At 33.2% G+C, this 14,039-nt stretch overlaps 1 protein-coding gene across 1 annotated transcript in view; it reads right to left on the bottom strand.

Annotated features, from left to right (window-relative positions):
* Positions 1–583: 583 nt before the first annotated feature.
* Positions 584–14,039, bottom strand: part of LOC128025877 (potassium channel subfamily K member 12-like) — a 30,154-nt gene continuing 16,698 nt past the window's right edge. The window contains exon 4 of the mRNA XM_052612459.1: positions 584–8,416. Within this exon, the coding sequence (XP_052468419.1) occupies positions 7,524–8,416 (893 nt within the window). The 3' untranslated portion in view covers positions 584–7,523. The remainder of the gene's footprint in view (positions 8,417–14,039) is intronic.

The following is a 14,039-nucleotide window of genomic DNA, read 5'->3' as shown; positions in this document are numbered from 1 at the left end:
TCCATAAGAACAGCTGAATAGCTAACATCAGCTCGGTTTTTATCAAAACATAGAGGTGTAACAGTACACAAAAATGACAGTTCTCTGCTTTTTACTGGACAATGGAGGAAAACCAAACATAAAATTGCTTCTTCTTTTTTTTATTAAACTGAGGTTTACTGAGCCAATCGTGGCTGTCTTTAAATAATTTCAATTATAATTCATAATTGAAGATAGATAGATAGATAGATAGATAGATAGATAGATAGATAGATAGATAGATAGATAGATAGATAGATAGATAGATAGATAGATAGATAGATAGATAGATAGATAGATAGATAGATAGATAGATAGATAGATAGATTGCGACAGTTATCTGTAGATCCCGCCTTCTTTCAAGCCACGATTGGCTGATTATGTACAATGCCTGCACGCTATTGGTCAAAACTACTTTTCAGTCATTACCTTCAGCAATTATAAAATCAAAGCCAAAACCTCGGACGTTTTAGGCAATTTAGAAATAATTGCAACAATAGAAAGAAGAACAGATGGAAACATGTGCAATTATTGGCCAGGTATGAAAGGAAACAAGACAGAGAGATTCTTAGAATAGATTTTAATTTCTTATATGCGTGACTCATTAGATATGATCTTTTTAAAATAAATATAAAAGTACAATCATTGTTATAAATGTGCAACTTGCAACCAGAAGGATCATTTGCATACAGTAAATCAACAGGCAACATGGGGCAGGCCTAAGTCTGAGATGAAGACTTGTGAGGAATGATAACCAGGTAACCAGGTCTAGATTACTGACCAAATACTCACAGGTGACTAAAGTGGTGTCCTAATGAGGGATCATTTTGCTTGGTCTCAATCACTGCTTAAACTGCTAGTGTCATTTGATTTGAAGTCAACATGAAATCCAAAAGCATTCCTATTTAAAAAATAAAAAAGACAAAGAAAAAAAAAAGTGAATATTAATATATGTTTAAATATGTATAGTGTTTTAATAACTGTATTTAAAAAATAAAATAATTTATTAGTAAACATTTTTATAAAAGCAAATATTTATGCTAATTGTTATTAACAACCAGTGATATTTAATTAGTAATATACTATTATAGTTTTATAATTTTATAATTTTTATAATATTTTTTTTTTCTGATTTAAATTTTTACATTTATTTAATGTTTTAGTATTTAGTATTGCATTTTTGTCATTTTAATTAATTTTTTTTATGTCCATATAGATTTCTTTTTTAATTTAATTTTAATTTCCCATTACCATTTTTATTTAATTTTATTTTTAGTTAACTATAATGACCCTGCTGTGAATGATTCATTAATTAAAGTTATTCCGGTGAAAAATATGTTTGACTTTGTAACCATTCATCAAAATGTGCTAACTTGCTTATCGTCTTATTTATTTATTTATTTTACATTTTTCACCATCCAGCTATTACCCAATCGATAAAATCTTGAATTCATTTGATGTTTCAATCAGAAATGTCATGTTATAAAAATAAAATGGGCTTGGAATGCTATTTCATTGTAAATTTCAGCTATTGAATTACATATGAACCCGATCTGATGGTCTCATTTCATGCATGTTTCAGCAGAAACAGAGAAATAAAGAGAGCAGGAGAGACAGATTGAGTAGGCGAACACTATTCTGTTCTGCTCTTCCTGCATACTGATAAGGAATCTTTCTTAAAATATAATGATGCTAAAAATTCATATCAACCGTCTGACTCACAGTCATCACAATTACAAAATCTGATATGCACGTCAAGCGCATCTCTTCATTGTTCAATGCAAAATACTGTCTGAACATGCAATCTTCATGTTGGGGGATAATTGTAAATTATTATTCATTTCTTTTCCTTCATAACTTCATAACCTTCATTACTTTTCCACATAACTACTAATGTACCTGCCATCATCTGGTATGAGAAACATTCATGCTTTTATAATAAGAGTTGCATGAAATGAATACATTGAGAATGACTGAACATCAGGAGGATAATATGTTTTTGTCAGCATATTGTTTAATGCATCGAAGTAATTTTCTTAAACTAATAGTTTTAGCTGCCATAAATAATGTAAAAGAGCCATCATTATAATTATCTGCAATTGATTATATAATGCACATTAAATGTTAAATATTCAATTTTTAAGTTAAAACAGATGTTTAAATCACACATCATCTTATTTTGAGATCACAAACATGACACAACATGAAACAAGTGTCAGAAATTTCTAATACTTGTCCCACCTTTAGAGTAACCTTTATAAACACCATTCTCTATAGAGTGATGTATTTTTCTGCATTTACCAACAATAAGTCATAATCTAAACCTGGTTTCCACCTCACACACCAGCGTAAAATCTAACGACCTTGTTTGGCTTCATATTGCTGTTAAAAACATAAAGATGAATAATGATCGATGAGTTAATTGAGTCCGTATCAACGGCTACAAAAAAGACAGATAGATAGATAGATAGATAGATAGATAGATAGATAGATAGATAGATAGATAGATAGATAGATAGATAGATAGATAGATAGATAGATAGATAGATAGATAGATAGATAGATAGATAGATAGATAGATAGATAGATAGATAGATAGATAGATAGTTAACTGTGAAATTCCCGGACTTCAGTTCAGTTTGATCCACTGCAATCAATGGAGATACATTTTGCAAAATGCAAAAGATTTACTGTACAGAGTAAGTCAGATCTATAGTTACATGGTTGAGGAACAAAATAAGGCAGTTGATATTGATCCATGCATGCATTATAAGAGAACAAACTTAAATTTATTTGATATATTTTAATGCATCTTCAGGCTTGTAAAAACACATTCCTTCTCTTTGAGTTGCATTGTTAGCACAGCTCTGCTTTACATCTCAAACCCTCTTTTCATGTGCATCACTCATGTGCAATGATATGTTCATCATGTAACGTGTGGTTTTCTACAAATTTGATGTGAGATTTGTAGGGCTTCTTTAGGGGTCAGCGGTATGACGGTATAGTCATTGTTTTCGTTAATTAAAACGAACTATTACAAACATTTAAAACAAAGATTAAATAAAATCTAAATAATACAAAAAAAATTAAATGTAAACAAATATTAGAAGTTCACATTTAAATACTAAAATTACAACCTGTAAATAAATAAAATGAACTGAAATAATACATTAAAATAAGAATGATACCAAATAATAACACAAAATAATAACATTAAAATAAAATAAAAATAAAAAAAATAAAATATTTTTTTTTATAAATCTATAATAGTATATAAATAATAAATAAGTATATAGCAAATAAAAAAATAAAAAAACAGTCATCAGTTAAATCTGGATTTTACATCAGAGAAACCAATCAGATGATCAACATTTTCTAATTCAATGGATTATCTAAAAATAAGCATTATTGTAATTTAATATATAAACAACTTTTAGTTGAATTTCATAATATGTACTGAATCTTACTCATAATATGTTATATTTTGTTCATACTGCCAACCCCTAATTTTCATTACATGAAGCACATTTAATCAAGTCGTTTGTTCCTTTAAAGCTCACCATCACCGCAAGATATTACATTATCATATCTGAATATAAAAATAGACCTATAACAGATACAAGTGCCTCTTGTATGGCTTTACCATAGTAGCATGCAAAAAACTACATCAGAAGAATAAACTACCTGAGGTTGTATAATATAAGCAAGAGCCACGATCTTCTTCCTTTGCAATATGCAAAGAGAATCAGAAATTGTTCAGCTTGACTATTTACAGTGAGTTACATACAGGTATTCACTTAAAGAGTGTGAACTGTGCTATGCTAAGGGAGGGAGTGTGTGTGTGTGTGTGTGTGTGTGTGTGTGTGTGTGTGTGTGTGTGTGTGTGTGTTGTCAATGCAGATGCGTGCTGTTGTTCCCTGGAGCAGAAGAGAGCTAAGCAGAGATGCTATAGATCACCAGCAGAGAGCTAGCTAATGGAAACTACATCTGTGCTGATTCCTCATCACACCTGAGGGACTGGATTCCCTCTCGTCTCCCGTCTTTCTCCCTCTTCTACTCTTACCATGTCAGGATTTAAGGGTTTGCAGAACACTAGCATCTGTTTCTGTCTGCTACACACACAAATACTGCATGACACCTCAGCTATTGAAATTCTTCAACCAATATTCTTTGTTTTGTTTAAGCAGTTTGATTTATCATTTGAGGGAAAGGGAGTTTGCATTGGCAGAGTTTTGCAATGAAAGTTGGTGATTTGAGGCAACATGAGCGAGTTTGTTTGTGCATTTGACTTTAATTAGACTTCAACCAGTGGGAGTGCAGAATGGCTCAAAAATGTACTTTATGGTAGCTTATGAGTTTGTTTACATGCACAATAAAATAGTGATTATTATAAAAAGGAGTTTGTGCGAATCATTAAACCACCAACACAAGAAAGTCTTGTTTACATGGCACTATGTAATGATCAGATGATAAGCTGACAGATTGTTGTTTATGCAGTTTAAATGCAAAGCAATCAAAATAATGGGGAAAACTGATGTTAATGAGTGCATTTACATGCATTATCTAATATCTTGAATTACTCAACTTGTTCTTTTAACTGTGAAGATTGTAAACTATTTTAGCAAAACTGATTTTTACAGATTGCTTCACTGTAGATTTAAGCACACATTTTTGTTTTACTTTATTCAGTTGCACATGTCTGGTTTAGTTTTTGATGCCAATAAGAAGAAAATCATCTAAAATTCTCACCAAAATTGCATGCAAATCTCAAATCAAATGTGCTTTTTAAGCACACCAGTGTAGGAGTGTGCATGTAAACACTACAATATGGGTTTCTGCTTATGCAATACCTAAATGTACTTTCTGTAATAACTTGCAGTACATTGCAAAAAAGTTATGCTTTTCATATTTGTTCATGTATTAAGCATTAACTCAATTTTCTTAAAATTTTCAAGACTTCATTTTTACATTTGCATCTCAAGTAAATCTAACTTGATTTATAGTCATATTGATTTAGAACATCTTTCAAAAATAACCTATCTTTTATTTTATTTTTTGCAATGCCTACAACATATAATGTCATGCCTTTATGAATTGAAGACTTTCTGCTCTGACTAAAGGCCTTCATTTGTGGCTTTAAGGGGATTTTTAAGACCCGCAGAAACACTGAATATAGCATTGCATAATTGCCTAAACTTCTTCTAAATGGTTATTCAACAACTAAGACTGCTCTGTAGTGTGTTCAACACCAGGCATGATATTATGCATCCTACCAAGCAAGGGCAGGTGTAGCAAACACCATCTGAGAGGATATAGACAGTGTTAATAAGATGATAGAGGAGGGGTTGAGGGCACTAACATTCGGTCTGCAGATGAACACGAGCTCCGCTGGAAGTCTAGTTCTGTGCTGATAGATGGCTCATATTCTCTATCTCTCTCAGGGCTTCTTCATTTTATTCTCCTTCACTCTGTCTCACTCCATCTCTTCAGCTCCTCTTCTCTCCTCTTTGGGGAAGCACATAGTTTGGCTTTGAAGTTCCTCTGCTCAGCTCATTGGTGAACCTCATCATATTACTGTGAGGGTGTAAAACCCTCAGCTGAACTTTTCAAACAGTGGCTTCTCTTTGCAACAACAGAGATTTGAAGGGGTACAGTAAACGCAGTCGCTTATACTGTACAAATTTCCAACCTCCCAGCTCTCTAATCTGCATAAAGTCATCATTTGTAGCTATAGAAATAAGCCTTGTTCTATGTGTCTTTAATTAATGCTGCATACTAGCTCACATATAGTGTTCGAGGTCAAAAGTGATGTTGAAATGATTCATAAGACTGACATTTTTTTGTAATAGTAATAATGTATTAAGTAGTAGTTTTGTTTTCCAATAATGCTTGAAACATAATACATTTACTTGAAAAGCAACATTGCATGAGATATTATATATATGTATTGTGTTGTTTCTTCGTATATTCTGTCACTATAAAACTATAACTAAAAATTATATAATTTAAAACAACTGAAAAATCTGACAGTTCAGTGAGTTTTGATATGTTGCGGAGTATTGCTAAGTAAATTCATGCTGTTTTAAGGATTTTTAGATGTTTTAACCATAAAGATCTGATAAATAAACAATTAAGTATTAATTTTTGTTGTGTTGCCCTATGGAAGAGGAGAGTTTTTAATAATACTCTTTTGACTTTTTGTCAAAAAGGAGTGCCAGAGAATTATAGATTAAAATATTTTGTTAGTTGCATGAACCTAAAAGAAACATAATAATGCAGGTACTGAATTTAGCTGGATGTTAAGACACAAACTGTACAAAATAAGGGACACTGTGCAAACATGAGACATTGTCCAATTGTCCAAATACTGAGAATGGACTTTCCATTGAGCAGAGAAGTACATACTTTTAGTGCACAGCATAAGTATGCAAACTGGGATGCAGCCCAAGACTAACAATGAATATGTTTGAGACATGGAGATGGTGCATAGTTGTAAATCGAGTGTGCTGTAAGTAAATACAATGCTACTTTTACTTATTTGAGATTAGACAAGCTCTACTCATCTCCTATGAATAGCCACTTAGTCAAGTCTAACTTTAGAGCATTTGTTTAGGGTTAGCTCCGGTAGTACATTATTGTTGATAAATTCAAGAAAATATGATTCAGGTAATCAGAGTTTGTGGCGTTTAATTACTATAATATGGTGCATTCAAATCCTCCTGGGAATTCATATTTATGAGTTGCAAAGCCGCAATTACGACATCATGTGCATTCAAATATCTTTGAAGCCTTTATATATAATGCTTTATAATAGTATTTTTAATGCATTGTAATGCACTGTATGATCTCATGACTAACTGTGGTTACAGTTATAATACATGATATCTATGTAAATACTTGCAAACCTGCAAATATTATAATGCATTTTACGAAAAGGTATAATCTGAATACATTTTGAACACTTTATAATGCATTATACATAAATGCATTAATTCTTTTTTTTACTGCAAAATTATGACTAAAGAATTTGCATCAGGTATGTTGCTTTTTATGTTTTTATTCAAATATAATTGTATTGTAATTGAACTTTACTATGGTATTTTATGCATGCAACTAAGATAAAAAATAAATAATTGTATTAATTTGAGCCATTAATGCAGATGCTGCATTCATTGCATCTGACTTGTTTTCTCACTGAAACGATCCCAGCATGGGACTTTTCTCATTTCCCACTCGTAATTGTGATTTTTCAGTGGCACTCATGTCCTTTCAACTTATACAGTAAATACGATCTCTCCAACATGATTTGAGTGCACCGTTACTTCCTAGCACGCATTCTTAGCACACATCTTAGCAAGTCACGATCCAAAAACCCTAAAGGATATCCTATACAGTTCATGCATGCCATGCTGTTCTGCACAAGCTCAAAAATGTACATCGCCAACCCCAATCGCTCAACATCCAGAGAGAGTTGGAGAGGTTTTACCACTAAAAACAATCGTTTTCTACCTAGAGTCACTGGTTTCTGCTAATCGGTTGTTCATGATGCCCAAAGCACCGACGCCACCGGAAAAGCCATTCTGACGTGAACTTCCACAAACCGTTCTGGGATATCCATTGGCTGACTCCGACAGCTGTTTCTGCATAATGGCCAGCGAGATTTTATTGGATCCTGTCAAGTCCCGCATGGAGATCATCTCGCCCGAGAGCCTGCGTCCCTCTGTGTCGCTGTCGCAAGGTTTGTCCGAGTCCGGCGTTCGACCGAAGCGTCCGCGTCTGAGGCGCGAGCCGGGCCTGATGGCATTGCGGCGTCCCAAGAAACCGTTGGCTTTGTTGCAGTGCTGGCAGCACAAGCAACTCATTTTCTCCAGCATCCAATTGAGGACCTGCTTGATGACGATGGAGATGACGTTGAAGAGCGAGTAGATGCAACATACTCCAGTCAAGATGAAGATGAAGTTGGCCAAGCGGTAAAGTCCTTGGTAGCCGTACGCAGCATTCTGGCTGCTCACCAAATCTCCGAAACCAATGGTGCTGAAAGTGACGAAGCAGAAGTACAGCGAGTCCAGATAAGCCCAACCTTCGACTGGAGTGTACATGGCCGACGCGCAGCAGGAGATCACGATGGATGATAAACCCAGAATTAGCATCACGTGGTACACCGAGGGTTTCCAACCGGGCAACGTACTCGCAGCAAAGTCCTGGCAGATCCCCGGCGGGAGGAGACCACTGGTCCGCAGACGGCGCAGACGCACGGCCTTCATCACCACGGCCAGCAGGGTAATGATGCGCTCCAGAAACAGGTTGAAGAACAGGATGGTGGCCGCACAACCTAACAGACCGTAGAAGATCAAGAACACCTTTCCAGCTACTGTCACAGGCGTGGTCATCCCGAATCCTGCAGAGAAGAAAACCAAAAGACTTTGTTAGAACATCCTAGTTTTTATTTGCAAGATAAAATATTTGTTTACATACAGTATATTTATTTGGTAGATTCATGCATCTATTAAAAACTGATGAATGAGAATAGTGTTTAAGTCTTTTAACTTTCAGTCAAGTAGTAAATATATAGTATAGGCTTTAAATTATTTAAATACAAGGGAAGAAACAACACAAGTGTTACTATGACAAATTTGATTCAGTATTATTATTGTTAATTAAAACCATTTTTAAAAACATACACATTTTCGTTACTGAAATAAAAAATAAAATAGCTTTTTATTCAGCTAGTTGCAAAGGCATTTTCATTTTTATTTAATTTCACTTACAGTAGTACAAATAATGAAAACAAAAAAAGTAATAATTACAGAACACTATATGCAAATATATTTATATTTTTAAAATAACTAATATAAATAATAAAGTAATTAAAACTTTAACTAAAATTAAAAAATAATTATATTAATAATAATAATAGTAATTAATATTCTTTGTGCAAAATACATTTATATAATTATCATTTTAGTGTGAAATGTGATGCATTGTACTATTCTATCATTTATTGTTATTATTATTATTGATATAATTATTTTTCAATGTTTTAGTAACTTTATTATTTATATTAGTTATTAAAAAATATTGCATACAGTTTTTTGTAATTATTACTTTTATTTTATTTAGTTTTCATTATTTGACTACTCAGAAATTCCAGTTCAGGCAAAAGTACCATAATGCATTACTTCCCATAAATAGTAACTAAGTAATGCAATTAGTTACTTTTTTATGAAGTAACACAATATTATAATGCATTACTTTTAAAAGTAAGTTCCCAACAGTGCTTAAGGATATAAAGAAAGTACAGAAAACATTTCACCAGCACTGTAACTAGACATGACTGTCACTGCTGGGTTGCAAAATAAATCGCAGATATCCTCAAAATGTGATTATAACAATGACAGCTGACCTTCAGCAATGCTGCAGTATTCACATCCTGATGATTAAACTAGCTTGTCTTCGACTGTTCGCTAGAATGGATTTAAAGACCTATATATTAAAGGGGATTTTTTTCTAAAGAATTGTGTCCTTTGAAACACATCAGTATTGAGAGTCTTCTGAATAATTAAAGGATTGCTGGGAGAAAAAGATAAAGCACTTACACTTTTGTCATTATAACAAATTACAACGGGAGAATGTGAAAGAGAAACAGCACAATAACCTCTTTCTGCATTTCCTGCAGAAAACAGGCAGAAAAAAAACCCAGCATTAAGATTTCAGGTTTGGTGAACACAAATGTTTCTAGTTAAAAGCTTGTATTAATTGGCTATTTTGTGCCAAAGTGTCACCCTGCACTTTGGTTGTTAATCTTCCATTGACTTGCATTACTAGAATTACGCACTAATATGCTATAAACATCTTAAAGAAATATAAAGCAGCTTTGAAGTTATCTACAAAACTGAAAAAAATTGAAGAAATTATTAGAGTAAAAAACAAATAAATAGTTTGAAAAAATATTACTGCTGTACCGTTTGCAAACATTATAAACTATAATAAAAAAAATCTGCATACATTAATATGAATTAATACAATAAACCATTATGATCTAAACAAGCTGCTAACGATTTTAACATTAACTTGAGGAAATTATTTTATTAACATTAAAATAATATTAATAGTAATTTCTTATCAAGCTTAATTTAAAAATATCACTTAATTGCTCTTATTTTAGTATCGAGACACTATTATATATATGAATCATTTTTTATATAATTGTTATTTATGTATCGATAATTCGAATTTTGATAATTGCCATTTTTATATTTTAAATTTTTTATTTTAGATTGTCAAATTTTCATTTATTTTAGTATATTTTAGTAATGAGTGTTTTTATGTCTATAATTTGTATTCTTTTTTTCAGTTTCTATTTTAGGTTTTTTAATAACTAAATGAAAATGTTTCTTTGGAAATTAACTGCAATAAAAATGAAGTTGAATTTTACAATTATTTTATTTTAGTTGATGTTTATATTATTATTATTATTATTTTGTGCTTTTATTTAAGTATAAAAACGCTGAATCAGCCTTAACCAGAGTCTGCAATTTTACACAAAAAAAAAAAAAGGAAACCAATTCTTTTGACAAGCCCAGAGTGCTATTAAACGTACATCTTTTGTGCCATGCCCATGGAGTGTTAGATAACACTTCAGTCTCAGGAGACACACAAAGAGCAATGCCACAGACTGTGCAGAAACATATCCAATAAACACTGTGGAAACACAACTGCACATACTACACTACACAACAAAAATGAATGATAACACTAAGCAGAAGAGCGCCCATGTGGCTGATGGCAATACACAACAGGCTCTCCTGAAAACAGCCCATTCGCAATCAAGCAGTGCTCTTTATAAGACAAAAAGAGAACAGGATCAAATCTAACCTCTCTACTTAATTAACCCCGCTCGTTTTTCCTCTGGCGTGCCGCTGAGATGCTCTTGTTAAGAGGGCACTGAGGTTTCGTCTGCCAAGGGCCACCCAGCTCTCTCTCTCATTAATTTCTCAGTTATCTCAAGCCCTGAAGCATCGATTCTGTGCTGTGATTCAGAGCCGACACTTCAGACTGGATCTCTAGAGACTTTAGGGACAGAGGGAGAGAGAGAGGCAAACACCCAAAATAACCGGCAGGGCTTTAGACAACAGTCTGACAGATCACCTTTCAGGAGAATTACAACTCAGCATTCATAACTGCTGCAATCTGCTGGAGTGTGTGCAAATGATCAACGCCAACCATTATATTTCATAACCAGTATAAAACAATGTGGCAATATGGAAGCAATACACCCCAGTAAAAAATAAATAAATAAACAAATAACTCCTGGCATGCCATCTGTTTTGAGGTCTACAATCTCTTTTCAGAAAATAAAGCAACTTACAATTACAAAAACAAATAATGTCAACATTAATCAAAATTCACAACACATTTATTTCCATAAAGTCACCAGAGGATGTTTATAATATCTGCAGAAAGTCATTAGTCCAATCTCATTACTATACCACTCCAGTGCATCAGTTAATGTCTTGTGAAGTGAAAAGTTGTGTTTGTAAGAAACAAATCCATCATTAAGACATTTTAACTTTCAACCCCCAAAATATGAGTCCATAATTATATAATAAATAATAAGTGAAAAATCCAAAATCCAACCACATATTTGTTTAGAACTGTTTTGGACTGTTTTCTTAACAGTGCTTGATCTGGGCATATTTCTCTCCTGTTTCAGGCAAGTTGACTTTTTCATTAACGAAAACAGTTAAAAACATCTTAATGGTAGATTTGTTTCTTACAAACACGCAGCTTTTCTCTACACAAGTCATTAATTGATAGACTGGAGTGGTGTGAATTACTTGTGGATTATTGTGATGTTTTTATCATCTGTTTGGACTCTCATTCTGACGGCACCCATTCACTGCAGAGCATTCATTGGTGAGCAAGTGATGCAATGCTACATTTCTCCAAATCTACTACATCTTTAATGGCCTGGGTGAACTATTCCTTTCACTGCACTACAAATATAATTAGCTTTGTATATATATATATATATATAAATATATATCACAACATGTATCAGATGGGAAGAAATTTGACTTATATCTTGGAAAATATGTTGCCTGGTCTACAATGATGTTACAGTTTCTGTGCTTGTGTGTCATGCAGTAAGAGTAGTGTGTTCTTAAGAAATTAATAGCATACGAGCGCTTGACTGCGGCAGATGGTTTCAGCTCGTTTCCAAACACAGTGCAGCACGCAGCAATCTTTGCCTCACAATATGCCAGCACAGTCTAGCTATTTAGCACCTCCAGAAAAAAAAAAAAAAACGAAAACAAAACATATACACACCCTGCAAGCACACAGCAACGTCATTGTTTGCATTGACACGTAGCAAGTGTCCTAATTTGACCAATCTGGCACTTTTCCTGCCCTGGACAAAAGCCATTTCAGTTTTCCTGCTGTCTTCAGGGATCTCAAACCGGACACATAAAATACAGAGAGGATGAGGCGGGATGGTGTGTTTTTCCTGTGACGAGCAGGAAATCATTAGTCACCGATTGGAGTGCAGGGGGTCTGCGGAGAACGGGTTCAGGGTGTGATGATGGGAAGGAGGAGCGGAGTAAGAAGTATCTGATGCTTTCCCTACACCATCTGCCCCTCACTCGCCCTGCTACACATCATGTGCCTAATTACTTACGGTTACACAAACACGTGACGCACACCAGCTTGTTTTGGTGATGAACAGAAACCTGCATTTCAGATTGCATAAAGAACAAAAGAAGTAAACTTTTAACTCCAACATAAAGGTTTCCTCATATGAGCTAGATTTATGGTAAAACTAGTGAACAATAATTGTCCATATACATAACCAGTACTCAAAAATGGTATAGTCACCTCCAAAAAACTAAATTTAATATAAACTTTAATATTTGACTTTTCAAAATGCAAAATATACATTTAATTGCACTTTATCTGTTTGCATCTGTAGATTTCAACACATACAACAGGTTTTTTCATATATCATTTGCCTGATTTTTTTTTTATTCCTAAAATTTTATTCTTAAAAACATGATGATTTTTTTTTTACTAGTTGCTGACAGTATTTTCTGATTGAGTTATAAAATAATAATAATAATAATTATAAAAAACATTTGACTCTAATATGGCAAATAAATAAATAAATAAAGCTATAATTTGTAACCAATGTTCAGTTTTGTCTTCTAGAAATGTATGCATATTAGTTCATATTTAATTTAATAGCATTTTTTAAAACAACATTTATTATTTATTATTATTATTAATAATGTAATCAATGAAATGAGGAAGTATGGTGATTTATATTACCGGTAGTTATTTTTTTCTTTATTCACCTGAGGTGTCTTGTATTAATTTATATAATTAAACACTCATTTAGAAAGAGTTATACAGCTGTGCAACAAGAGATATTTTGCCAGGAGCTCAAAAATATTCTCAAAACCATTTTAAAATGCTGATTTATGCAAATTCCAACTTTTTTTTTTTTGTGGTAGCAGATTGGAAAATACCCTACAAGTGAGCATGGAAGCATATTTATTATTTATTGATTTTGCACAATAGAGTTTATGAGAAATTGATATGGTGACTTGTTATATGTAAGCCATCAGATCAAAACCCACAGCTGTGGATTCAACCGGTCTTTTCACACATAATGGCTATAAATTGACTACAATAACAATAAAATAATGAGTCACAACCGAGCATGACAGAATCCCGAGCGCAGCAATGCGAGAACTGGCAATATAAACAAACAACATGGAGTTATTTCTGCATTGATTTACTCAGAGCAGGAGAAAGAAGATAAAGAAAGCAAAGGTCTAGATGAGGGAGAGCTTAGGGAGACGTGGGCTGGATATGTTTGGCTCAATGCTTTTTCACTGGTTGTTGCTTTTGTTAGTCAGAGACATCGGAGAGATTTCAAACTAGGCATCTGGATCTGTAACTTGCTGTTATCTGGCTGTGATCTGGGGCTTCTTGTCACAGTTATAAATCATGAAAGACTG

Source organism: Carassius gibelio, chromosome A13 (assembly GCF_023724105.1).
Source record: "Carassius gibelio isolate Cgi1373 ecotype wild population from Czech Republic chromosome A13, carGib1.2-hapl.c, whole genome shotgun sequence".
NCBI classification, from domain to species: Eukaryota; Metazoa; Chordata; class Actinopteri; order Cypriniformes; family Cyprinidae; genus Carassius; species Carassius gibelio.
Note: the sequence above shows the minus strand (reverse complement) of the source record. Positions and strands in the feature narration are given on the sequence as shown.